This window comes from Nycticebus coucang, chromosome 3 (genome assembly GCF_027406575.1).
Source record: "Nycticebus coucang isolate mNycCou1 chromosome 3, mNycCou1.pri, whole genome shotgun sequence".
In the NCBI taxonomy this organism is placed as follows: Eukaryota; Metazoa; Chordata; class Mammalia; order Primates; family Lorisidae; genus Nycticebus; species Nycticebus coucang.
In genome coordinates, this window is record NC_069782.1 from 67260283 (window position 1) to 67286286 (window position 26004).

General features: G+C 54.5%; 2 protein-coding genes across 6 annotated transcripts in view; one reads left to right on the top strand and one right to left on the bottom strand.

The window, feature by feature from the left end:
• The first annotated feature begins 234 nt into the window (after nt 1–234).
• On the top strand, nt 235–8769 carry DCAF15 (DDB1 and CUL4 associated factor 15). Its single transcript, XM_053586711.1, has 13 exons — nt 235–399; nt 1997–2094; nt 2186–2321; nt 3289–3395; nt 3491–3630; nt 3718–3888; nt 6426–6860; nt 6957–7048; nt 7145–7273; nt 7364–7449; nt 7668–7772; nt 7848–7963; nt 8282–8769. Exons 1-13 carry the CDS (start codon nt 268–270, stop codon nt 8335–8337), a joined length of 1803 nt encoding a protein of 600 aa, XP_053442686.1. The 5' UTR covers nt 235–267; the 3' UTR covers nt 8338–8769.
• A 69-nt stretch (nt 8770–8838) lies between these two features.
• Nucleotides 8839–26004, bottom strand: part of RFX1 (regulatory factor X1) — a 35167-nt gene continuing 18001 nt past the window's right edge. For 3 of the 5 annotated variants that reach the window (XM_053586696.1, XM_053586697.1, XM_053586699.1), the window contains 16 exons: nt 25008–25103; nt 24274–24657; nt 23461–23555; nt 19354–19744; nt 16429–16610; nt 15613–15732; nt 15402–15517; nt 14059–14177; nt 13868–13977; nt 13264–13415; nt 13072–13169; nt 11581–11730; nt 11272–11480; nt 10502–10655; nt 10368–10413; nt 8839–10249 (listed from right to left, as the gene is read on the bottom strand). In XM_053586696.1, the coding sequence (XP_053442671.1) occupies nt 10080–10249; nt 10368–10413; nt 10502–10655; nt 11272–11480; nt 11581–11730; nt 13072–13169; nt 13264–13415; nt 13868–13977; nt 14059–14177; nt 15402–15517; nt 15613–15732; nt 16429–16610; nt 19354–19744; nt 23461–23555; nt 24274–24657; nt 25008–25103 (2592 nt within the window). In that variant the 3' untranslated portion in view covers nt 8839–10079. The remainder of the gene's footprint in view (nt 10250–10367; nt 10414–10501; nt 10656–11271; nt 11481–11580; nt 11731–13071; nt 13170–13263; nt 13416–13867; nt 13978–14058; nt 14178–15401; nt 15518–15612; nt 15733–16428; nt 16611–19353; nt 19745–23460; nt 23556–24273; nt 24658–25007; nt 25104–26004) is intronic. The other 2 variants (XM_053586698.1, XM_053586700.1) reach the window with 2 other exon arrangements.

Here is a 26004-nt window from a genome sequence, read left to right on the forward strand (position 1 = left end):
ATAAGATCAAACTCTTCCGGGCGAGGAAAGCAAGTAGGGTTCCTGACTGGTGCGTCCTTGGGGGAGGGCGGGAATACGGTGACGGGCCGTGGGGGCTGTTACCTTTGTTACCAATCAATAGCCGAGGCGGCCTTGATGGACAGGCATAGTACGAGTGCGGGCTCTCACCCAACCAGCGGGCCGCAGTCTCGAAAAAGAGCCAATGAGAAGGCGGAGGGGGTGGGGCGAGGGGACCGGTTGCTCCGGAAGTGGAGGGAGGGGGTGAAAATGGCGCCCAGCTCGAAATCGGAGCGGAACAGCGGACCCGGGAGTGGCGGTGGCGGCCCCGGGGGTACCGGGGGGAAGCGGGCAACAGGGCGGCGGCGGGAGCACGTCCTCAAGCAGCTGGAGCGGGTCAAGGTGAGGCCTAGAGCCTGGGAGGAGCGCGCCGGAGGGTGGGGAGTAGGGACGAGGGAGGTGGAGGGAGGGAGGGCGTTAGCGGGGTGAGGGGTTGGGAGCGGGGCCTCAGGAGGGTCTTGGGTGAGGGGGCTTGGATGGAGCTGCTGAGGCGGGGGCTTGGATGAAGAAGTCTGGGGCGGGTCACTGGCAAAGGGGTTTGGATGCAGTGGGCTGGGGGGCGGGGTTCCAGGGAGGGGTCTCGGAGCGAGGGGATCCTTGAGGCTGCAGGAAGTCTAGAGGAAAGGGGCGATGCAGGTTCAGACTTATTTTTCAAAGTCCTTCCCCGAAGGCCCCCCGTCATGGAACTTTCCCGCCCCCTTTGCAGAGCCCCTGCTACCGGCTTTGGCTTCCTCTGCCCGGTGTTGGTCTGTCTGCCCCAGCTCCGACCCCAGGGGAGCTAGTGTTCTGTACCTGGGTTGGCCTCCTTCATAGAATGCGAGGGAGCATCCTGGATAGGGCTGTGTCTTCCCCTTCAGACTGGAAACTTCCAGAGCTGGGAGCTATCTCTCCCATCAGTTTGGGAGCTCTGAGAGGGCAGAGATGTTAAACTCCTGTCGGGTGGGCAGTAACGGGCCTGCCTGCGAACAGAGACTCAGGGTGGGAGCTCCATCAGGGCAGACCCTTTGGGAGCTCCCAGGGCTTGGACAGGCTCCACCCTCAGTTTGGGAGCTCCCTGGGCTTGGCTTTGGCTCCGCCCTTAGCTTGGACACTCCTTGGGCAGAGATTGTGTCTCTCCTTTCAACCTGGGCTGGGCTGACAGGGCTGTTTCCCTCCATCAGACTGGAATCTCTTTGAGGGCAAGGCTGTTTCTCCACATCAGTCAGGGAGCTCCCCAGACAGGGCTCTTTCCTATCAGATTGGAATTTCTTGAAGGCAGGGCTTGTCTCCCATTAGCCTGGATAGCAAGATTGAGGGTGCTCTGATCCCTTAGTGCTTGGTTTCTGTTTGTTTATCCCATCAAATCCTTGGTGATACTCCTTTGGATGAGAGAGTTAGTTAGAACGTGTCAGTTAATTGGGAAGAGAATCAGGCAGGAGTTTGGGGTCATGGGTTAGGCTCACCATTCTGTTTGCCTCAACTGGCCCCTGGCTGAGGACAGGGTTGTTTGTAGGCTGGGGGGTTGGAGACAGGTGAGTGCCATTTGGGCCCCTATCCCATTCTTCTTCGTGGAATGGACATTTACAACTTAGTGCACCATGGACTAGCCTTTAGAGAGGGAGCCAGGTGGCCCAACATGGGCCAGGGCGACTGAGGACCTTCCTGGGGGAGGTCACACTGGACTCAGGCAGGAGAGACCTGAAGCTGAAGAGGTGTGGAAATGGGAGGCTGGCATGGGTCTCTGGTGGAGATGGAAGCTCAAGCAAGGTCCAGCCAGCTCCTCCAACCCTAGATGTTCTCACCTCCCAGAGTTTGACTTACCCTGCACCGTTAAGATGGCCTAGGGAGTGGGCTTGTGTGGCTGGGCTGGCCTCTGGGTGCTGCTCTGCCTCTCTGCCTCGGGTGAGGGGCCTGGAGACTGTAAATGGTGCCTGAAGAACTCTGGCTGCCCCTTTCCCAGATCAGCGGGCAGCTTTCCCCTCGCCTCTTCCGGAAGCTGCCGCCCCGAGTCTGCGTGTCCCTCAAGAACATTGTGGATGAGGACTTTCTCTATGCAGGGTAAGGCTGGGGCTGGGTTGTTGGGGGTACAGCTAGGTGGGAGCAGTGGGCTCACCCTGACCTAGGCACTGTGCCCCTCTCATCCCCACAGACACATCTTCCTGGGTTTTTCCAAATGTGGCCGCTATGTCCTCTCCTACACCAGCAGCAGCGGGGATGATGACTTCTCCTTCTACATCTACCACCTGTACTGGTGGGAGTTCAACGTCCACAGCAAGCTCAAGCTGGTAGGGTCAGGCCCTCCCTATGGGGAGGTTCCCGTGCCAGGCTGCTCTTCAGACAGCATGACCTGGCAGGTCATAACACCCCACTGAGCCTCAGATACCTTGTATATTAAATGGTCATAATGTATTCACTCATGAGGTCTTTGCCTACATTCCACATGTGAGGTTGAACCATACGAAATTGATCTTAACTCTTGTCAACCCAGCTGGAGTACAGTGTTGTCGTAGCTCATAGCAACCTCAAACTCCTGGCTCACAAGATCCTCCTGCCTCAGCCTTCTGAGTAGATGGGGCTATAGGCACTGACTACTGCGCCTGGCTAAATTTTCTTTTCTTGTGGAGATGGGGCCAGTCTTGCTCAGGCTGGTCTCAAACTCCTGAGCTTAAGTGACCCTCCCAACTCAGCCTCTCAGAGTGAGATTACCATTTTTATGCCTCAAAATAAGTAAATAATGGCAATTCTGTTTGGTTCATCACAGCATATAAAGCTGATAGAACGGTGGTTGTCAACCTTCCTAATGCCGCAAGCCTTTAATACAGTTCCTGTGGGTCTCGACCCACAGGTTGAGAACCACTGCCACAGAACATCAATGGCTCAGGCCAGTGGGGACGTGTTAGCTCTGTCAGGGCTACACAGGCTGCCATTCTGGCTTTAACCTTGACCCTTGCCTCCATGAACCCCCATAGGAGGTAGGTGCTGTTAACTCAGATGGCAGTTTTCTGAATAGGCTGGGCTTAGAAACAATATGTCTGGCCAAGTCACGTCTGCTGGGACAGGCCTCCCATTGGCTGTGTTCCATTTATAGGCTTGTCCTCCCCAGCCTGCCTCAGGCAAAGCTGAGGGGTCTGGCAGGGTCTGCCTATGGCACTTATGCTAGCCCAGTTTTGGCCCACATTCTAGCCCAGCATTGTACAGCCTTTGGGTCTGGGGTGCTCCTGACCCTGGACTGACCTTGAACATGCCGCTCAGGTCCGGCAGGTCCGGCTCTTCCAAGATGAGGAGATCTACAGTGACCTATACCTGACAGTGTGCGAGTGGCCCAGTGACGCCTCCAAGGTCATCGTCTTTGGCTTTAAGTGAGACCTTGGGACGGGGAGGCTGTGATGGGCAGGGGAGGGTTGCCGCCTTCCCCAAATATGGGCCAGGTGGCTGATGGTGTTCTGACCTCCAGCACCCGCTCAGCCAATGGGATGCTCATGAACATGATGATGATGAGCGATGAGAACCACCGAGACATCTATATCAGCACTGTGGCTGTGCCGCCAACGGGCCGCTGTGCTGCCTGCCAGGATGCCAGCCGGGCCCACCCAGGTGAGGAGGCTGGGGACCCTGTGGGTATGGGCCACTTGCCCCCAGCCCTGGGGCTGCAGGTGAGCTGCTGTGCCTGTGTTGCTGCAGGCGACCCGAGTGCACAGTGCCTGCGGCACGGCTTTATGCTGCACACCAAGTACCAGGTGGTCTACCCCTTCCCCACCTTCCAGCCTGCCTTCCAGCTCAAGAAGGACCAAGTCGTGCTACTCAACACCAGCTACTCCCTGGTGGCCTGCGCTGTCTCTGTCCACTCGGCAGGTAGGTCTCCTGGGTCTGAGGACAGGCCCAGGACATATTATCCACCGACTCTACCCAGCAGTGCCATGAGGCTGGTCCTGTTCAATTTCCTGATATAGACTAAGAGACTGAGGCACAGAGAAGTGAAGCCTCTTGCCCAAAGTCACACAGCCAGGAAGTGGGAATGCTGGGGTCTGAATGTAGCCATGCCCCACCTACCACAGAGTTGTGCATTAGAACTTGCCGAGGGGCTCAGATGTCCCATATCCATGTTGTCCACCACAGCTGCTTCTAGCAGCCACTTGGAATGTGGTTCATATGACTGAGGAACTGAGCTTTAATTTTAGTTATTTTAGGTTGAAGTAGCCACATGTGGCTGGTAGCCACTGTGCTGGGCAGCAAAGTGCTACTTTCTCTTAAAAAGAGAAGTGCTAATGGAAACATCTTGTGGAATGGTTAGTGGGCAGATGGCCGTCTTACATCCTTGATAGTGGAGAAATGCTAGTGAAAATCACAAAATGCCCCTTAACCATGATAAATTTGGACGGTGGGTAATGCTTCTGGCTCAAAGTGATGGGAGGGAAGGCCCTTGAGGCCACTTGGCAATGGAATTATGATAGTGACCCAGTGACAGAATGCTCAGGTCTCTCAGAGAGACTTTCACTGAGTCTGTAAGGGACACATCCCAAGGCTATTGAGTGGGAGTCAGAGGCTGCCTGACATCCATTCCTGAACATCAGGGAGGTAGGAGCCTGCAGGTAGGAGGCATCCTCTGGAGCACCAGTGAGAGCCCCAGAATGTGTTTCCACAGAGCATGTGTCAAAGACATGTACACATACAGGACAGATACAGGAGATCTATAACTGGATATCGCTTATGTATAAATTAAAAATGTTTTCATTTTGGAAGATTCAGACAAATAAAAAGACCCATTAAGGCCAGGTGTGTGGCTCATGCCTATAATCTTAGCACTCTGAGAGGCCAACTGTAGGTGGATTGCCCTGAGCTCACAGGTTTGAGACCAGCCTGAACAAATGTGAGACCCTGTCTCTAAAAAACAGCCGGGCATTGTGGTGGGTGCCTGTAGTTCCAGCTATTTGGGAGGCTGAGGCAAGAGGATCATTTGAGCCCAAGAGTTTGAGGTTGCTGTGAGCTATGACACCATGGCACACTACCAAGGATGACAGAGTGAGACTCTGTCTCCAAAGAAAAAAAGGGCATTGTGGCAGGCACCTGTAGTCCTAGCTACTTGGGAGGCTGAGACAAGAGGATTGCTTGAGCCCAGGAGTTTTGAGGTTTCTGTGATGACATCACAGTACTTTACCCAGGGCGACAGAGTAAGACTCTTACCTCCAAAGGAAAGAAAAAGATACTGATATCTATTAAGTAGCCATTAAAATGCTTGCCTCTAGCAGAGGGAAATGAACGGGTAGAGTTACAATATATGTAACTCAGTCCTCAAGCAAGGGGCCGGGATACCTTGTCTCTGCCCCTTACCTGTGCCAGTGCAAGTGAGGTGCTACCCCTTGCCAAGGCTTGGTCACCCTGGTGTTAGCCATGAACCCCCAGCCTATGGGACCTGGTCAGGATTGAGGCATCTCTGCCCTTACTCCTGGGTCCTGTTAGGAAGGACCACAGCCCCCACCCCAGGAAAGGGTGTGATCATTGGTGTTTAACACTTAAATCACCATGTGTGGGATGGTATTTATACAGAGGGCAGCTTTTTTTCCTTGGTCATTTTCAATTTTTATGCCCCATTCCCACCCAGCAGCACTCATGGTAGACAAGAGCCTCTGGACTTGCTTTATCTCGTGTTGTGACCTTGGACAAATCCCTCTCTGAACCAGTCTGGAGGACACGGGTTCCCTCTCCCGGGGTTGCTTGTGTGGGGCTTATAGGAGGCCTGGTATGGTTCCCAGCTCCACAGCTGCTTGTGAACATGTTGGGGTTCTCTATGTGACCCCCATGTTCCTCAGAGAGGGGTTTGGTCTCTAGACAGGTGGAGATTCAGCCAGTCTGTGCCCACAGTGATCTGGTTTATGCCAGAAAGGCTAAGTAGGCAACACCCTTACTTATGTGGCTTCTGTTTATCTTTACTGTAGGACCTCAGCTTCCCATGGCAGGGTTTTTGTCTACCCTCCACTCCTGTGGCCTCGGTGTGGGGGTTTTAGTGAACGTGTCTTTGCACATACCTGTGTGCATGGTATGTTTGCATTTAAAGGTCTTTTTCCCTCCTGGGTGTTTCAAAGAGATCTCTCAGATACAGGTAAGTCTGGAAAGTCTCCTCAAAGTGGATTTCTTTCTTTTTTTTTTTTTTTAGGACAAAAATGAAACAAAGTTTATTGAATAAGAGAAAGATAGGCTTACAGAGTAAGAAAGCTTATAAAGCAGGATACATTTGCTATAGACAGGGAATGGAACCCCATTGCCAGGGCAAGTAAGCAAAGAAGCCTCAAAGTGGATTTTAAGAGCCCCAGGGCATGAGATTAGTTGGGAGTGTGTCCTGGACATGAATCAGTCTGCTGATCCTCCTACCTCCATCATTTTCCTTTTTCCAGGTGATAGCAGCTTTTGCCAAATCCTATATGACCACACGACCTGCCCCCCAGTGCCTCCTAGCCTGCCTGAGCCTCAGAGCCCAGAGCTACTCCCCACCCTCTCCAGCCTCTGCCCTGAAGTGGCTGCAGCCTGGCCCTCTGGAGCCCTAGACTCCTCACCTGCCATTGCCAAAGCCAAGGAGTTTGTGGCTGACATCTTCCGCAGGGCCAAAGAGGCCAAGGGTGGGGCCTTGGAGGAAGCCCACCCACCCTCCTGTCCAGGTCCCTCAGGCAGCCACTGCCGTACACCCTCTGAGTCCCTGGCCCCATGTGGGGAGGCAGCACCCCGGGACAGCTCCCCTGCAGCAGAAGCCCCTGTTCCTGAGCCTGGGTATGTCAACTATACCAAGCTGTACTATGTGCTGGAGTCTGGAGAAGGGACAGAGCCTGAGGATGGTGAGCAGGGAGCCCACCAGCAATAGGGAGAGGTGCCAGCTGGGAGGGTACCCCTGGACTACCCACCACTTCTGCCCTCACTTCCTGCTTCCCCAGAGTTTGAGGATGACAAGATCTCCCTGCCCTTTGTGGTAACCGATCTCCGTGGCCGCAACTTACGGCCCATGCGGGAACGGACCACTGTCCAGGTAGGTGCCAGGCAGGCTGAGTGACAGACCCAGGGAGCCTGCTGGGGTATAGTTAGCATGACTCTTCCCCCTGCCTCTGTGCTCACCTGCTCATAGGGCCAGTACCTGACGGTAGAACAGCTCACGCTGGACTTTGAATATGTTATCAACGAAGTCATCCGCCACGATGCCACCTGGGGCCACCAGTTCTGCTCTTTCAGTGATTATGACATAGTCATTCTTGAGGTGGGCCCATGGCTGGGCAGGGTGGGCCCATGGCCTCCTGTATCTTGAGGTCACCCTCACCAGCTGGATTCATCCTCTTCCACCTCCCAGGTCTGCCCAGAAACTAACCAGGTCCTCATCAACATTGGCCTGCTGCTCCTAGCATTCCCGTCCCCCACTGAGGAGGGCCAGCTCCGGTGAGTGGGCACCCTCCCCACTCCCCCTCTCCCAGGAGGGGCCACATTCAGACTCTTTGGTGTAAGGGAGTGAAGATGTGAGGTTTCACCTTGTGTCACAAACCGGATGGGCTCTCCATTGCTTCTCCAAAGACAGAAGCTCTTTAAGGTTCCTTAGATCCTTCCTGGCTCAGGGACCTAGTAGTTCCAGCCCTTCTTTGGCTCCCTCCCCACTGCAGACCAAAGACCTATCATACCAGCCTAAAGGTGGCATGGGACCTCAACACAGGCATCTTTGAGACAGTCAGCGTGGGTGACCTCACTGAGGTCAAAGGGCAGACAAGGTAAGGTGGGACCATGTGGTGGGGTTGGGGGGAGTAGTTAGGGCCATGAGATCCACTTACTCCCTTTCCCCTCAGCGGCAGTGTGTGGAGCTCCTACCGCAAGAGCTGCGTGGACATGGTTATGAAGTGGCTGGTGCCTGAGAGCAGTGGCCGATATGTCAACAGGATGACTAATGAGGCCCTGCACAAAGGTGGGGCTCAGGTCCTCACTGGCACTAATTCATGAGTGTTAGCTAACAGATGGGGAGGCTGGATATGCCAGTGGATATTGTGGGATTGGGGTGGAGGGTAGTACAGTTCCGAGAGGACCTGGTAGGTGCGGGGTCTGGGGGGTGCCCAGCCAATTGTTCACTCACATAACGGTTGTTTATTGGGTGGCTGCAGGCTGGAGGTGGAGATGAACTCAGCAGGATCTCTGCCTTCTAGGCCACAACCAAGTTGGTTGGGGGTGGCTGCGGGATCTGGACAGGCAATAACCCCACAGTTGTTGTCCCCATTTATCCCTGCAGGGTGCTCACTAAAGGTTCTGGCAGACAGTGAGCGATATACATGGATTGTGCTGTGAGGGCCGGCCACCCTGGACACCGACTCCAACTACCTCCACAGCCTAGGACCTGGCCACCTCCCTGGGCTGGCCTCCTCCTGGCTGGCTGGCTGACGACCGGCACTAGTGTCAGGCTGTGGGAAGGGGGCTGGGCAGGGCAGCCCCTGGTGGCCCGAGAGTCTGGACGCTTTTTATTTATGCCTATTTAAGTTGGGAAGGGGCAGAAGGAGGTAGCCCTCTACCCCACCAGCCTGGAGCACCTCACCTTCATCCGGAGCTGGGCATAGGCCCTGGCTCCTTGTGCATTTGCCCCTTTCCTTGGCTACAGATGTGGACATTGTCCTTGGGGAGGCCAAATGGACCCTGCTCCTCTACCCAGCCGGTTACTGCCCCCCCATGTGGCCATCCCCACTTCCTTCCTCTTAATGTAATAAATGTTTAATTTCTGAACCTTGCTGAGGTCCACTTAATGCAGCTCTAAGCTCAACTGAAGGCCCCCACCAAGGCCTGGCAAGTCAGCAGTAGACAAATACCACAGCGGAATTTATTGTGTTTTAAGAAAGACTACAAAAAGGTAGAAAACAGCTCGGCACACTAAACTACCACACGTGTGGACGCTTTCACCGCTGGGAGAGGGGAGGCCCCGCGGGTGTGGGCAGGGCCACCTCAAAAGCTGTAGCACACGGAGCACACAAAATAGTGATTTTTATACAATAGGTCAGCTTTTCCTTTTTTTTTTTTTTTGCCATAAACATCTATCTCACAGGTTGAAAACACTGAGAAAACTGGAACAGATAAGGCCATGATGGTTGGAAAAAAACCCAACAAGTTACCAACTCCGCTCAGGCGGCGCTCACAAATCGCACAATAGTCATTGGGGGCGGGCGGGGGGGGGTGTCGCACGGCACAGAGGAGAAGCACAGTCTCCAGCGAGAGTAAGAGCGCGAGAAGGTTCCATTACAAACCAGCGGCGCATTGAGTGTGGGGCAGGGGTCTTGGATCTGTGGAGCACCCGGCCCAGGCCGGGGCAGGCGCGGACACTTCCTGGCCCATAGCCTGCGGCTCTTCTTTGGAAGCTGGAGGCGGTGCCCTCCTCCCGCCCCCTCCCCCGAGGCGGGCCGGGCAGTGCCTATTCTCGGCTGCAGGGCAAGGGAGGGCCCAGCGCTGGAGAAAATGCGACACCCACGGCTTTAATTGCACTTAATATCAAGAAGGGGAAGCAGTGGGGGTGCTGGGGGAGGGGTCGGGGGCTACTGCTGACAGTGGGGTTCCCCAGGTGAAGCCCACCTGCGCCCACCCGGGGCTCAGGGCCAGGGCCAGGGCCAGGTCAGGCTGTGCAAAGCCAGCGAGCAGAATAAGTTAATAGTTCCGCAGGGGAGGGGGGCCTGCCTGCCTGCCCCCGGGGTAGCTGGAAGGCGGGGCTGGGGAGAGAAGCTGTGGCCTTCAGGGGGGCCAAGGGGCCGAGCTTAATGCCCTGCGGGGCACCTGGGCGCGGCGGCGGGTTCCTTAAGGCACGTCTTTTTTGTCAAGAGTTTGCAGCTGCGGCTCCGCCCAGCGCAGTGATTGTGTCGGCCCCATTTGGGGGGCGGGGGTAGCGAGGCAGGGGGCCCTGCCTTCCCTGTCTCCGAGGTTCCCTCCCTGTCCTGGCCGAGGATGGAGCAGTGACAGCAATGCCACAGAAACTGTGAGGGACCCTGGCTTGAAGGGGCAAGGGGTGGGGGCGGGCTGGAGGGGTAGGAGTGGGGGCGGGGGCAGCCGCGGGCTTAGCTTGAGGGCAGCGCCTGCACGAAGAGGCCGCGTGCGTCAGTCCGCGCCAGCTTGGCCGGCGGTTCCAGAGCCTCAGGGCCCAGCGCTGGCGACTCGCCCCCAGCCGCCAGGGAGATGTCTTGCGGCAGCTCGTCCTCACTCTCCTCCTCTTCTTCCTCCTCCTCGTCTGGGGCACAGGGATCCGACTCGCTCAGAGCGGGGCCGGGCCGGCTTCTCCACCAACCCAGCCCCCGAGTCCGTCCCCACCCCCACCAGGGCCCTGAGTGGGGACATACCCCGCCTACCTTTGTCTGGGTCCAGGGCATTCAGTGAGGTGGCCAGGTTGGCGAACTGGAGGGAGGGAAGAGAGAGGGTGAGGCTTCCGTCGCTTGGCTTCATGCCCGCGACCCCAGCGGCCCCAGCGCCCCACCGCGCGCACCTCGCCCATGACGGCGATTGGGGTCTCGCCCTTGGCTTGGGCCACGCGGTGCTCAATCAGGTAATACATATATTCGTCGTAGAGCAGACGGATGAGGTGGAAGGAGCCGAAGCTGGCGGCGCTGCGTAGGGTCAGGTCCCGGATCACCATAGAGCTGGAGATTGCGACGGAAAGAGAAGAGAACCTAAGGCCCCACCTGGCCCAGACCATCGTCCCCCTACTCCGCCGCGATGCCATAGGGTCTAGAGCAAGTTCACTGGCTTCCCTAGGGCGTCCAACATTGTCAGCTCTGGCCCCTCCGCGCCACCCACTGGCTCCATTCTACGGGGAAGACCACCGGAGACACCACCCCCCCAAGGATCGGATTCTTTTTTTTTTTTTTTTCTCTTTTTTTGTAGAGACAGAGTTTCACTTTATGGCCCACTGTAGAGTGCTGTGGCCTCACACAGCTCACAGCAACCTCCAACTCCTGGGTCTAAGCGATTCTCCTGCTTCAGCCTCCCAAGCAGCTGGGACCACAGGCGCCCGCCACAACGCCCGCTATTTTTTGGTTGCAGTTTGGCCGGGGCCGGGTTTGAACCCGCCACCCTCGGTATATGGGGCCAGCGCCTTACCGACTGAACCACAGGCGCCGCCCAGGATCGGATTCTTACAGAATCCCGCCCCAGGCTCGCCCCGGGTACCCGACACTCTGTGGCCCCGCCCCAGAGGAGTGGCCTTCAAGGGCCACGCCCTCCCGCCCCACTGCCGCTGCGCCGCCGAGCGCTTACCTGTAAAAGGACCACTTGAGGAGGAAGAGTTTGGCTGCCTTCGGGAAGCCGGCACTGCCTTGGTACGGCTTGAGCACCTGGCTCACCACGCCGTCCAGCCAGGCCGCCCACTGCTCTAGCGAGTTCTGCTGCTGCAGCGTCAACTTGAAGTCCTGCTCCAAACGCTGCACCACGCGGTCTTCGCAGCGGCACACCCACGAGGCCTGCTCCTGGTGCACATTGGGCGGGTGGGCGCCCGTGGTTCAGCCGCTGCCTGCCGCCCTGGGGTCGCTAGCTTGTCAGCGCCCACCTGCACTGCCCTGCACTCACCTGCACGTTGGCGAAATCCACGCGGTTGAGGTCGCTCAGCATCTGGTTGATCTGCGCGGTGTTCTGCAGCACAGCGCGCGCCGCCTGCGCCAAATGGTTGAGCGACGTGTAGCGCCGCAGTGTCTGAGAGAAGGCGCCGGCGGCTGCCACCTGCATGCGGGGCCAGGGATGGTGGAGGGGAGCTTGTGGCTTCAGCAGAACACCCACCTGCCAGCCTCTGCCCTACCCACTGCAACCTAAGCCTGTTTCCTCCCCCACCCCAAAAGGAGGGATATGCTTCTGTGTTTATTAGGAGACCAAAGGTTTGAGATTTGCAAATTTTGGGTGTCCACCTACCAGTGTGGGTCAAAAAATTAATTAGTTGTGTTTCCCCCGACATTTTTTTAAATGAAGGAACACATAGAAAATATGGAGGGCACTGCCCAGAAAGAACAAACATGCTTTGATAAATCTTTGTGTTTATTTTGTTTCAATACTATATTCTCAAATCTCACCTCTAGTGGGATAGGGGGTTTTGTCCATCTTATCTTGTTCAATTGCTGTGCTCTGACAATGAGGCTGGGCACATAGTAGGTGCTTAATAAATGCATACTAAGTGAACAAATGTATACAGGAGCCTAATCAACTCTTATGAAGGGCTTCCTCCTGGAAGCTTCTACTCTCTCCACAGGCTCCCAGCCCCTGGCTCATGTCTAGCCCACACAGGGGTGATTCTTCCCAGATCCATGTAGCTTTCTTATTACCCCAAGAGCAAGCATATCCTATTGAATCACTCACATCTAAGTAGTTACCAAGTATGCAGCATTGATGAAAAGCATTGTTATTTCCTTGTAGATGTTGCCTTTTTAAAAAAGGTTTATCTCTTTTTTTTTTGAGACAGAGTTTCACTCTGTTGCCCTTGGTAGAGTGCAGTGGTGTCTTAGCTTATAGCAACCTCCAACTCTTGGGCTCAAGAGATCCTCTTGCCTTAGCCTCCCAAGTAGCTGGGACTACAGGCACATGCCACAACGCCCAGCTATTTTTAGAGACAAGGTCTCACTCTGGCTCAGGCTGGTCTCAAACCTATAAGCTCAGGCAATCCACCAGCCTTGGCCTCCCAGAGTGCTGGGATTACAGACGTGAGCCACCGCGCCCCGCCCAGGTTTATCCATTTCTGAACACCTAAAGTGCTTTCTAACAAAGTTGTCCGAAGAAAACTACTGTAAATTTGCATTCCACTTTTATTTATTTTTTAAATGTTGTTTGAGTATAAAAACAACAAGGAGGTTGTATTTAGGAAGTGGGTGTCTGAGGAAGCTGGTTAGTGAACAATGCCCAGGGCCCTCTCTGAGGTGGATGATGCCTCTCCTTCCCCATGTCCAGGTTCATCATCCTCCAAACAGGTGTGGGAACAAATCTTACTACACCAACTGAAGAGAGGAGACACCCCCTACCCCCAGAACCAGGAGGGAGGAGCCAGCAGTGAGCCCAGGTGGCTCTTTATGCCCTCACCTTCACCCGCAGCATCTCCTCCGGGATGTTCACCATGGCGTGGGTGAGCCAGCTCTCCAGGCTCTTGGCAAAGTTCCGGATTGCTTGGGTCAAGGCACCTGTGGGCCGCAGTTGGGGCTGGTCAGGGCAGGGGGGATGCATTTGGGGAGTTGGGAGGGTGTGTGTGGGGAGTCCTGGCGGCCCAACACTCACTGGGGATGGGCCGCAGCACGTCAGGGATGAGGATCTCCACCAGGCCCTGGTACAGCACGTTGTCACAGTGCTTGGTCCACTGGAGCACAGGCTCAAACTTTGAGAGGAGCACCAGGCTGGCCTTGGGCAGCCGCTTCTCGGCCTCGTCGTGCCTATGGGCACCCATCCCACCTTGGGGTCACTTAGGCACCCAGGGTCAGAAGGACACAGCCTCAGGGTCAGGCTGGTGCAGACCCCCTAGGGGTCAGATGGGAGTCCTACACTCCACCCTGCACAATGTGGTGAAAGAGGCCTTGGAACCCACTTACCCAAGGTTGGAGAAGGCATCCTGCCCCCATACCTGGTTTTGGTGAGGAATGAATGCCTTGCCCACTACACACCCTGTCAGCCCCAAGTGCCACACCCCTTCCCACACATCCTGCTCCACCTGTGCACCAGATGGATGCACACAGGCACTCTGGAAGTCAAGGGCATAAGTATTCCACAAACTTCATCACTCCTACATGATGCTGGAGGTCAGGCCACCCCACCTGTGCGTGGCCAACTCCCCTGGGTGGGAGGGGTTGTGACACCTCCTGCCCCTGCCTCGCCCTGTGGGACTCACATGGCCAGAGGTGGTGCTTCGCTGGGCTGGCTGAGGTTGTACCTCCAGAAGGTCTTCCACAGTGTCTCCACCAGACTGAACTGCAGGTTCACCATGACATCCACGATGGCCTACAGGAGAAGCAGAGGCTCAGGGGTACTAGGGGCCGTGTGGCCCTCTCCTGCCCACAGCTGGTTCCCTGCCTGCCCTACCTCACAGTGTTCCCGGTACAGGACCTGGAAGGCCTTGATGTCCCCAGGCCCAACACCTTCAGGTAGCACTTTGCCTTGGAGGTCGAGCTCTGTGAAGACAGGGAGGCTCCGGGAGGCATCTGGAAGTTGGAGGATAGGGTACATTGAGACCCTTCAAGCCAGCCTGTATGTGCCTTCCTCAACCATCCCCTGAGTTGTCATCACTTCCCCACCAAGTCTGGGTCCCCCATGAACAATGAAGGATGGCAAAGTTCAGGGAGGGTGAGAGCCTCGCCTGGGGTCCCAAGACCATGGAAGGCTCCAGAGCCCAAACTCTTCTAGCACAGGGAACACGAGCGCCTTGTCTAGCCTGGCCTGCCTACTAAGTGGCAGCACCAGGCCCACCCTTGGGACATGGGCTGCTGAGTCCAGGCTGTGTCTTTGCACCTGCCTAGCCAAGAAGCAGACTCCCTGGGCCCAGTCAGCATATAGGGATGCTGTCCTGAGCTAAAGATCCCAGATAAGGGTTAGCCATGGCCTATTGATGCCCCTTACCTGTACCAGCAGTGTCATTCCTCCCCCTGCCCCTCACCTAGCTTCCCTGGCACTGACAGGGCAGACTGGGAGTCAGGGCCTCATGAGCACAATGCCAGGAAGTAAGCTACCATATGGTCATCACTGAGGACGTGTGGCTGGCACACATTAGGCTCTTGGAGTTTGCTTGTTTACTTAGCATTATTTTGTCTCATTTTCCTTGATGGTTGTTTGCTTTTTTTTTTTTTTTTGTGGTTTTTTTTTTTTTTTTTTTGGCCGGGGCTGGGTTTGAACCCGCCACCTCCGGCATATGGGACCGGCGCCCTACCTGCTGAGTCACAGGCACCGCCCAGTAGTTTGCTTTTTTTTAAAAAAGTAACATCTAGAAACTGTGGGCATCACAAACCTGCCTTCATGGTGAGTGGTCTTAACTACACAGGTGATCCAGCTCTGTGGAACAGTCAGATGGGCAAGGAAGCAGCCCACACAGGGCTCATAAGGGAAGGGAATTGCTCCATACGCCTCCAGACTGATTAATGTGGACCACAATCTAAGTAATCAGATACATCTGGGTGGGACTTAAGATCTCATGTGGCATAAAGGGGGCTTTGGTGGAGGGCTTAGAAACCCAGAGAAAAGCTGCCCATTGCAATGAATGGGGATCCTCTTGGAGAAGGTTTCTTGGGACTGAATCATCACCACAGATGGGGACTGTGCTATCTCACCAAACTTCCTAGGATCTCTCACTGAGCCCTACCCACAGCTCCCAGAGGCTGTTAGCTGCCACCCTGCTTTGGGCCCCATCTGCTCTCCTAGCCCCACAGGCTCACCCAGGAACTGCTGGTACTGCTGCACCTGGGCGCTGATGTCTGACAGTCCTGTGCTCTGCTGCTGGCCCACAGCCACACCGTTGGTCATGCCTTCCATTTTCTGGATGGGCTTAAGCCTGAAAGGAAGAGGCAGGTGGGCCAGCTCATGGAGGGAGGCCCCAGTGCACCCTGCCCTGCCTGTTCCACTGGGGATCCAGCCCCGCCCTCCTACCTTTGCTTCTGTGAGAAGGGCTGGCCCCGCATGGCCATGTGCTGCTGGTCCTCCATCAGCCGCAGTAGGGGTGAGCTGGCCTTGATGCGCAGGCCATAGTAGTGGTACTTGGAGTTGCCCCTGGGAAGAAGGAGGGGAAGGGAAAGGCTGGGCTGGGGACATCCACTTGCTAGCTATATGGAACTTCATACCACGCCTGCTCCCACTCAGCTAGGGAACTGAATGGAGATCCCCCTGTTGTGCAGAGCCAGGAATGCTATGCTGGGGACATGCAGGGGCTGGAGGTGTCAGGAGAGATCTAGTATCTTGCCTAAGGTAATGAATGAATAACTGAATGAGGTGATGCCCAAGCTGGGAACTGGAACTGAGAGATGAGCAGGGGTGAGCCTGGAAAGGTGTGGGGATTGCCAAGGAGAGGGAGAGAGAAGTAGATTCATGGGATGGCTCCTCTTCTCTCCACGATTTGCTGGTTTATGGCCCCTGAATTTATATGGCCCCCTGAAGTTATATGCATTTCAGACAAATCAAAAAGAAATAACATAAAAGGCACATTAGACGATGGTTAAAGCTAAGGAGGAAAATGAAGCAGGAAAGGAGGAGGAAGGCTGAGGTTTTAATTAAGGCATTTGAGTAAGGAGGTGGGGAGAAACACATGAGCTGGAGGTCATAGCCAGTGCAAAGGTCCTGGGGTAGGAGTGAGTAGATAAGTCAAAGGAGACTCCAAGAGGCCAGTAGGGGTGGAGTGTAGTGTCCCAAAAAGCCTAAGCATGCCCTGTGAGCCCCCAAGGGCTGTTGAGGATAGACTGGCAGCCCTACCTGGTGCCCAGACGGCGGGTACGCAGACCCATGAAGACAGAGCGGATAAGCTTGCCAAAGGAGGCAGCATTCACAGGCTCCAGTTTTTGCTCCTGGCAGTGCAGCAGGTAGTGGCAGTAAAGGGTGCTCCGTGGCAGGCTCACACCCTCAGCCGTCTCATAGTTGTCCAGGAGCCACTGGACCTGGGGCCGATGGGAGGACAGAAGTGTACCATTCAGAATCATTTTCATGTCTTGAGTGCTATGGATAAGTGCTCTGTATCTACTTCCCTTTCCGATCCTGAGTCCAGATAAGGCACATCCTATTGCAATTCTCCCAGGAAACTATATCCCACAGGATTCTAAAACTGTACTATCCAACACAGCCGATACATGCAGCTAAATACAAATTTATATTAATGTATGCTGAGCAAAAAAAGCCAATCTCAAAAAAAAAGTGTCAATCCTCAAAGATCACATGGGTGTACGATTCCATTCCTAGAACATTCTTTAACTGACATTATAGAGATGGAAAACAGATTCCTCGTTGCTAGGAGGTTGGGAGGGAGGATGGAGGAAGTAACTGTCAAGGGATACAGGTGGCAGATCTCTGCAGCTATGGGACAGGACAGTTCTGTATCTTGGTTGTGGGAGTGGCCTCCTAAATTGACACACCTATGAAAGACTCAGAAGTAAAATACACCGTACCAATGCCAGCTTTCTGATTTAGATACTACACTATACAGTTATATAAATTGTAACAGCTATATATACTACACAGTTCTGCAGTGACCAGCCATGTTCCAAGTGCTCAATCACCACATGTGGCTTAACCATCCTATGGGTAGCACAGGTAGAAAACACTTCCCTCATCAGAGATTATTCTGAATATTCTGAATATTGAACAGCAGTAATTTATTATTATTATTTTTATTATTATTATTATTATTTTTTGAGACAAGAGTCTCACTTTGTCACCCTTGGTAGAATGCCATGGTGTCATAGCTCACAGCAACCTCAAACTCTTGGGCTCAGGCGATTCTCATGTCTCAGCCTCTTGAGTAGCTGGAATTACAGGCAGCTGCTGCAACACCCAGCTATTTTTAGAGATGGGGTCTCACTCTGGCTCAGGCTGGTCAAAAACCTGTGTTTTCAGGCAATCCACCGGCCTCAACCTCCAGAGTAGCTGGGACTAAGGGCACCCGCCACAATGCTTGGCTCTTTACAGGGTCTTTTGCTCTGGCTCAGGCTAGTCTCGAACCTAGGAGCTAGGCAATCCACCCACCTCAGCCTCCCTGAGTGCTAGGATTATAGGTGTGAGCCACCATGCCCTGCCTTAGAATAGCAATATTCTAGTGCAGTTTTTGAACTGTGGGTGAGAACCCAGTAGGGGTCATGACCAGCATTTTAAAGAAAAAGAATAAGGGTGGCGCCTGTGGCTCAGTCGGTAGGGCGCCAGCCCCATATACCGAGGGTGGCGGGTTCAAGCCCGGCCCTGGCTGAACTGCAGCCAAAAAATAGCCGGGCGTTGTGGCGGGCGCCTGTAGTCCCAGCTACTCGGGAGGCTGAGGCAAGAGAATCGCTTAAACCCAGGAGTTGGAGGTTGCTGAGAGCTGTGTGAGGCCACGGCATTCTACCGAGGGCCATAAAGTGAGACTCTGTCTCTACAAAAAAAAAAAAAAAAAAAAAAAGAATAAGATCAGAAGCCAGGGGGCAGGCGTGGTGGTTCACATCTGTAATCCCAGCACTGGGGAGGTCGAGACGGGAGGATTGCCTGAGCTCACAGGTTTGAGATCAGCCTGAGCAAGAGCGAGACCCCTGTCTCAAAAAAACAGCTGGGCATCATGGCGGGCGCCTGTAGTCCCAGCTACTTGGGAGGCTGAGGCAAGAGAATTGCTTAAGCCCAAGAATTTGAGGTTGCTGTGACCTGTGATATTATAGCACTCTAGTGAAGGTGACAAAGTGAGACTCTGTCTCTAAAAAAAAAAAAAAATCAGAAGCCAGGCTGCATCAATGCATAAGGACCACCAGGCCCTGACCCACCCTATGATCACACAGTGGCAAGAGCCCAGTCGGGGTCAAAATCCAGGGCTTGCTTGGGCACAGTAGCTCATGCCTATAATCTCAACACTTTGGGAGGCCAAGGTGGAAGAATCATTTAAGCCAGGAGTTTGAGACCAGCCTGGGCAACATAGAAAGATCTTGTCTCTATAAAACTTTTTTTTTTTTGAGACAAAGTCTCACTTTGTCGCCCCTGGCAGAGTGCCCTGGTGCCCTGGCATTGTAGCTCACAGCACTCTCTAACTCTTGGGCTCAAGCGATTCTCTTGCCTCAGCCTGCCCATCTACAAAACATTAAAAAAAAAATTATCTGGGTGTGGTAGCATACACTTGTAGTCTCAGCTACTCAGGAAACTGAGCCAGGAGGGTTGCTTGAACCTGGGAGTTGGAGGTTGCAGTGAGCTGTGATTACTCCACTGTACTCCAGTCTGGGTGACAGTGCAAGACCCTATCACAATTTTTAAAACAAAATCCAAGCCTGCTCATTAGGCCACCTCCAGGCAGAGGGAGGTTATAGCACCTGCCTTGCAGATGGGCAAGAAACCTTGCTCAGGGCACCTCCCTTCATAGCAGTGCCTGCCTCTCTCCCCTCACTCCCTACCTTCTATCAATAATAATCAGAATATACAGCATTTCATTAGACACTGTTCTAACCTTCATACATATCAACTGAGGCCTAGAGAGGCTGAGTAACTTTTCCAATGCCCCACAGCAAGCATTTGACCTCAGGCCACTTGCAAGTACTTCCTCATGGGGTCACAGAGGCTCCTACTTACAGTGGCCAGCAACCACAGCCACCAACTGGGCTTCTAATGTCCAACACCCACCCTGTCTGCCCAGGAGCATCCCACCACTTTCCTCCTCTGGGGGCCATCCAAGGCACTCACCGTGGCTGGCGAGGCACGAGTGGTATGGGAGTAGGACTGGCTGGCACTGCCCAGCATGTAGCCACCTTGGATCACGTAGGTGCCTGCTCCACTGCTGCTGCTGCCACTGCCACCCCCGCCACCACCTCCTCCGCCGCCGCCGGTGCTGCCGCCACCACCACCACCACTGCTACCGCTGCCACTGTTGTTGGTGGCCCCACCCCCGCTGCTGGTAGAGCTGGCGACGACCTGGCTGCCGGACACGTACATGGGCACAGAGCTGCTGCTGGCTACTGCCTGGGAGGTAGCGGGAGTGCTGACCTGGGCAGCTGTGCCTGCAGCCTCAAAGTAGCTGGTGCCCGCTGTCTGTGTGTACAGTGGCGTCTCAGGGTAGGGGTAGGTGCTGGAGCGGCTGGGAAAGGGAGAGACAGGGGAGAATCAGAGGGCTGAAACCTAGGTGGCTGAGGGGCATGAATGAAGGGAGTCCCGCAGGGAGGGGGAGTCCCAGGAGGGGACCAAGGAAGCAGCAGTCCCAGGGTAGCAAGAATTCACCTACAACAGAACAGGAGCCCCCCAACCCCCAAGTGCCCAATAGGCAGTTTTCATTCATTGTAAAAACACTGGAGTAGCCTTCCTCACATTGGAAGCAAGGAAACTGAGATGGAAGGTTAGGGAACTTGCACTAGGCCACATACTTTAATAAGAGAAAATTACTGAGTGCCTGCTATGTGCTGGGTACTGTGGACACAACAGTGGATGAGACAGAAAAGCCCCTGCTCCAGGGAGACAGGCGAGAAGCCAAGTGCAAAGGTAAACTGAGGTTATAGCAGAAGGTAGCACATGCCTAGGTGTTAAGTGAAACAGGAAGAGGGTGGTACTGATTGGGAGGTTCTGACTAGAGATGACAGTTAAGAATGCAAATGCATTCCCTCTGGCCCAGCTACCTAACCCTACAGCCATGCCTGGGTGTGCACTGGGTGATGCAAATTTGAGGTTGCAAATCATAGCAAAAGAGTAAAAACAACCAGCAGTCCATCTTTAGGGGCTGATGGATCCTACACAGGGGTGAAAGACAAGGAGGAAGGTCTTGTGGTCCTACCAAAAAACAAGTTCCAGAACATAACCATCAGGTAGACAAGAGGCAGAGAAGGGCATAGCTGGTTCAACAGGAAGAAAGGGAAGGGAAAAGGGAAAACACCACCAAGTTTCATGTCTTGGAGGGTGGAGGGCTCCATGGAGAAGGGACAGGCAGAGGGCACCTCTATTGCCATCTCACTAGACACCGTTACATGTAACTTTGAGTTTTGAACCTTATCAATGTTTTAGTGATTTAAAAAATAACATTAAAATTTAAAAATCCAAGCTGGGTGGGCGGCGCCTGTGGCTCAGTGAGCAGGGCACCGGCCCCATATACCGAGGGTGGTGGGTTCAAACCCGGCCCCGGCCAAACTGCAACAAAAAAATAGCCGGGTGTTGTGGCAGGCACCCGAAGTCCCAGCTACTCGGGAGGCTGAGGCGGGCGAATCGCCTAAGCCCAGGAGTTGGAGGATGCTGTGAGCTGTGTGACGCCATGGCACTCTACCGAGGGCGATAAAGTGAAACTCTGTCTCTACAAAAAAAAAAAAAAAAAGAAAGAAAAATCCAAGCTGGGTTTGGCAGTGTACACTGGTAATCCCAGCTACTAGAGAGGCAGAGGCAGGAAGATAATTTGAGGCTAGGAGTTGGAGAGTAGCCTGGGCAACACAATAAAACCCCTACCTCAAATAAAAAGTTTTTTTAATTTTAAATAAAAATTCAAGCTGGGAGCAGTGGCTCATGCTTGTAATCCTAGCATTTAGGGAGGTAGAGGTAGGAGAAATGCTAGAGGCCAGGAATTTGAGACCAGCCTGGACACAGTAAGATGTCATCTCTAAAAAAAAAAAAAATTAATTAACCAGGCATTGTGGCATGCACCCATAGTCCCAGCTACTTAGGAGGCTGAGGGAAGAGGATTACTTAAGCCCAGGAGACTGAGGCCACTGGGTGCTATGACGACACCACTGCAATTCAGCCTGGACTACAGAGGGAGACCGTGTCTCTGAGAATAAAAATTTATAAAATTAAAAAATCCCCAGTACAGTGCCCAGCATACAACCTGTGCTCCAAAAAAATTACTTCAGTAGATATTTACTGAATAAATAAATGTGTGTGTGTCTCAATGCAACCTGGACAGGGCCAGGGCCAAAAGCCCACAGGCTGTAGCTTTGGCCAGGGGAGGGATCCATGCCTAGAAAGGGCTGGGAACCTGGAAACAATCCACTGGGGGCAAGAGACAAAAGATATAGCTGATAGCAGGATTGGCCCCCAACTGAAGAGTCTGATAGCAATGATGAACTAGGTCAGTGGTTCTCAACCTTCCTAATGCCTCCTCATGCTGCAACCCTTTAATACAGTTCCTCATGTTGTGGTGACCCCCAACCATAAAATTATTTTCGTTGCTTCTTCATAACTGTAATTTTGCTACTGTTGTGAATCGTAATGTAAATATCTGACATGCAGGATGTATTTTCATTGTTACAAAGGGGTTGCAACCCACAGGTTGAGAACGGCTGAACTGGGTGCAATAGCGCCCATTACAATCCAGGGAAGAATGCAAATAGAAGCCAAGGAGAGACACCATCAGGGAAGGCAGAAGAAACCTTTCTAGGCCCTAAAGGCCTGGGCTCACGTGTGGCTTGGCTCTGCTTCTAACATTGCAGGGAAGCCTGGGGAGGCACCCCTCTCTGCAATGCCCTGTCTGGCCCCTGCCAGCTTAGGTCAAACTGTACAGTGGAGAAATTAGCAGCCTTAGAAAGAAATTCATCAAACAGTGAGGCAGCTGGATGCGTGGACCTAGACCTATAATTCAGGTGCCCGGACATGCCCCTTGGGGCCAGAGTGTCAGGACCCAGGAATCAAGTCACTTAATGAGATTACCCAATGCCAGTGTTGTACCCACAAAGACAGGTGGCAGACAAAAAACAAAACTCAAATTCAAAGAAAACTAAGTGAAACTTCTAGGAACTAAAATGATGACAGTAATTATAGTCCTGGAACTATTTCTATAGAGGATCCAAAAGGGAAGGTGGCAATCTGCTTTGATGTGTTCCCCTCATGGAGATGTTTTTTTTAGAGACAGCATCTCACTTTATCACCCTCGGTAGAGTGCTATGACATCACAGCTCACAGCAACCTCCAACTCCTGGGCTTAGGCAATTCTCTTGCCTCAGCCTCTCAAGTAGCTGGGACTACAGGCGCCTGCCACAACGCCCCGCTATTTTTTTTGTTGCAGTTTGGCCGGGGCTGGGTTTGAACCCACCACCATCGGTATATGGGGCTGGCGCCCTGCTCACTGAGCCACAGGCACGGCCCCCCTCATGGGGATGTTAATGCTGCACCTGTGGAGTACCAGGAAAGGGATATCACCTCCTGTTGCCTGGGTGGGGACAGGTTATGTTGTTCTTGCTGCATGTGCACAGAAGAGCATTGCACTGTGTTTAAGAGGATGACTGGGGGTGGCACCTCAGCTACTCGGGAGCTGAGACAAAAGAATTGCCTAAGCCCAAGAGCTAGAGGTTTCTGTGAGCTGTGATGCCATGGCACTCTACCAAGGGTGACAAAGTGAGACTCTGTCTCTAAAAAAAAAAAAAGACAGTGACTGGAACCCGTGAGGACAAGTGGGAGAACACTGAGGGAAGAAAGAAGGTACAGAATACACTGCCTCTATTTCTGAATGGGAAAAGAGGAGTTTCTATTCTGAGTATCTCGGGAAGAAACAAACAGGTCACACTGTCCCCTACAGGACAGGGTGGAGATCAGGAGTTAAAGAGGATTTTTCCCCATTGTTTAATATTCTCTATTACTTAGAAATTTTTATCTTCTAAACATTTAAAGAAAATGTTTTTTTTTTTTTTTGTTAAAACCCATCCCCATCTGAGCCCAAAGCCCTAAGCTATGCCAGGATGCCTTTCCCGATTTTCTGGGGTCCCTCTGCTTTGCCCCTCCCACTGCCCCTGGGGAGTGTCTGCCCATGACCTTGAAGGCCAGCTGTGGGTTGGGACTGGCGCCAGAGGAAATCTGAGCTCCTCCCCTAGCCGACTGCCTACTTACATGGCACTGGCTGTGTAGCTGGCGTCACCACCCTCCACATACTGCACCTGGCTGGAGTACACGTGTGGGACAGGCACCTGCTGGAGCTGCTGCACCTGGGAAGGGAGGAAGGTGTGTGGAGAGTCATGGGTGCTCCAACTCTTTCACTTCTGCCTTTACAATGCTGGTGGCCTACCAGGTTCTCTCTGACTGGAAGTGTGTACTCCTGGGCTCTCTGAACAACACAGCCCACACCGGGCTAGGGGTCAAAAGTCAAGGGACTGCAGCCTCCATCAAGCCGGGAATCAGGAAGAGGAGTGCTAGGGGAAGCCAGGACTCAGCTTCGCTGGGGACAGCAAGGGTGGGGGTTGAGGGGCAGCGGAGAAGACCCCTACAGGGCTCTACAGTGGAGGTGAAGGGTGGATTCCAGGGACAGAGCAAGGCACATGGGAGAAGGCGATGGCTAAAGCCAGAGCCTGAACTATAGCGAGAGCTTGAGGGCCTGGAGACCGGGCCAGGAGGGGAGAGGCGGAGCCTGCCCCACTCCCTAGTTTGTGGTACAGAGCCTGGAATCCCTGCCAGGGCCTCACCGGCAGGGCCTGAGCACCCCACCTCCAGCCCTCCTCCCGCATCTGTAGGGGCGGAGCCTGGGACCTGGGCTGGGCTGGGCTGGGGAGGAGGGGGCGTCAGAGGCGAGTTCCCAGATCCACCGGCCAGGCGAAAAGTGGGGCAGACGTGGGGTTTAAGGGGCTTGCAGGGTCTGGCAGGCCGCCCACACCGGGCGTCCCCGCCCCTGCCCGCCCGCTGCCCCCCGCCCGTCGGTCCGCCACCTACTTTGAGGGCCGTGGCGGCCGTGCCGAACACTAGCACCTGGGGGACTCTCTGGATCCTGACCCTCTGGTCGGGGCTGGCTCGGGTCGGGAGCCCAGGCAGTGGCTCGAGGACCACTTTCTGCTGCGGCAGGAGCAGGTGCGGGGGCAGCACGCCCACCAGTTCCACCCACTGCTCGGCGCCCGGCTCGTAATGGGGCGGCGGCGGCTCAGGGCTGCCTAGCTGCGGGGCCTCGCCGCTGCACACTGGCGGGAGCGGCGGCGGCTCGGGGGCCAGCGCGCCCAGCCCGGGCCCGGGTGTGGGCGGCCGGGAAGGCAGCTCCGGCGGCGGCGTGGGCCGGGGCTCTTGCTGTTCTGCCTTCCTAGCGGGAAACTGACTGCCTGAGCTCTGGAGGACAAACAGAGACACTGGGGGGTCACCGGGGACAGCCCACACAGTAACCCGATGGAAAATACCCGCCCCGGGTCTCAGGGAAGGGAAGAACTAACCCAGGGCCAAGCAAGAAAGAACGGAATTCGAATCCAGATCTCTCTTAGCAGAAACGGGCACTGAGCTGTCCAGTGCCAGGAAAGGGGAGGGATCCAGGGCAGGGTCTAGAGCCCACAGACAGAGGTGGAGCCAGGAGCCGGCTCCATTTCCCTCCCTGCAACCTCAGGGGCCTGCACTCCCCAGCCTCAGCCCAGGACTGACCCCAGAGTTCTTCCCCCCACCCCCCCGTAGGGGAGGGAGCCACACACCTCTTGAGCCACATGGACTGGTTGGAGCCCCTGCACAGTCAGCGGTTGCACAGGGCCAGCTTTGGGTGCCTGTGGAGTGGCCTGGACCACGGACCTCTGGGAAGGGAGAGGCAGGTGGGACTATGGTAACCATGGCAGTGATAACGGCCCACCCCCCACCCCAGCCCCTGTACCTGTGAACTTAGGTAAGAAACAGGCCACTATTCTCCAGCCAAATGAGGAGGACCACTCTCCCATGCCTGGCCCAGCACTTAGCATTTTCCAGGAATTGACCCTGGTCACCCAATCACAGGTACAGACCTGAGCCTCAGCAAGGTGAGGCTGCCAGGAAGCAGCAGAGAGTTGAATCTGGGACTAATTGTGGGGTCCATGTCTCTCCCACCCTGGTTCCTACAAGTCTCTACAGGTGTTTCAAGAACTGGCAGGGGAGGCCTTGGGTTATCTTCTGCCCCCTCTCCCCCTTGCCACATGCTGTGCGGGAGATGCCAGCATTATCATCAGGGCACAGAGTGAGGGAAAGAGGCTGCCCTGGGGAAGTGGTGAGTTGAGGGGCTGGGACTCCAATCCAGCCCCCTGGAGCTCCCAAGGGGCTCTGGCACCAGCGAGGAAGTTCAAGGAATCCTTTGGGATGAAATTTCTGCTTTTGTCTGGGGAAGGGTCTGATTTTCTGAGGGCCTGAGAACCCCTTAACTTCAGTGGTAACAATTAGACAGCCCTAGCTTCTTAACCTGCTCAGTGCTGGGGCACCTCTCCAGAAGGCTGGGGCACCTCCCAGAAACACTTAGGGATGAGCTGGGACTCAGGCTCTTGGTTTCCTTGGCAAATAGGACCAAAAAGACCGAGATGGTTTCTCCAAGCTGTTCCCGGAGCTTGCTCTGCCTTAGGAACCTTCTACAAGGTCCATATTTCATCCTCACAGCATCCCCCCTCCCCCAGGATGCTGACTCTAGAGAGAGATGGAGATGCTTGCCAAAGACCCAGGGGAGGGAGGGGGCAG

Excerpts from the sequence above, each read along its gene's own strand:
- DCAF15 (XM_053586711.1), top strand. The coding sequence starts at position 268 with ATGGCGCCCAGCTCGAAATCGGAGCGGAACAGCGGACCCGGGAGTGGC. Across the intron at positions 7,274-7,363 it reads ATGACATAGTCATTCTTGAG|GTCTGCCCAGAAACTAACCA; the intron begins GTGGGCCCATGG and ends TCCACCTCCCAG. Across the intron at positions 7,450-7,667 it reads ACTGAGGAGGGCCAGCTCCG|ACCAAAGACCTATCATACCA; the intron begins GTGAGTGGGCAC and ends TCCCCACTGCAG.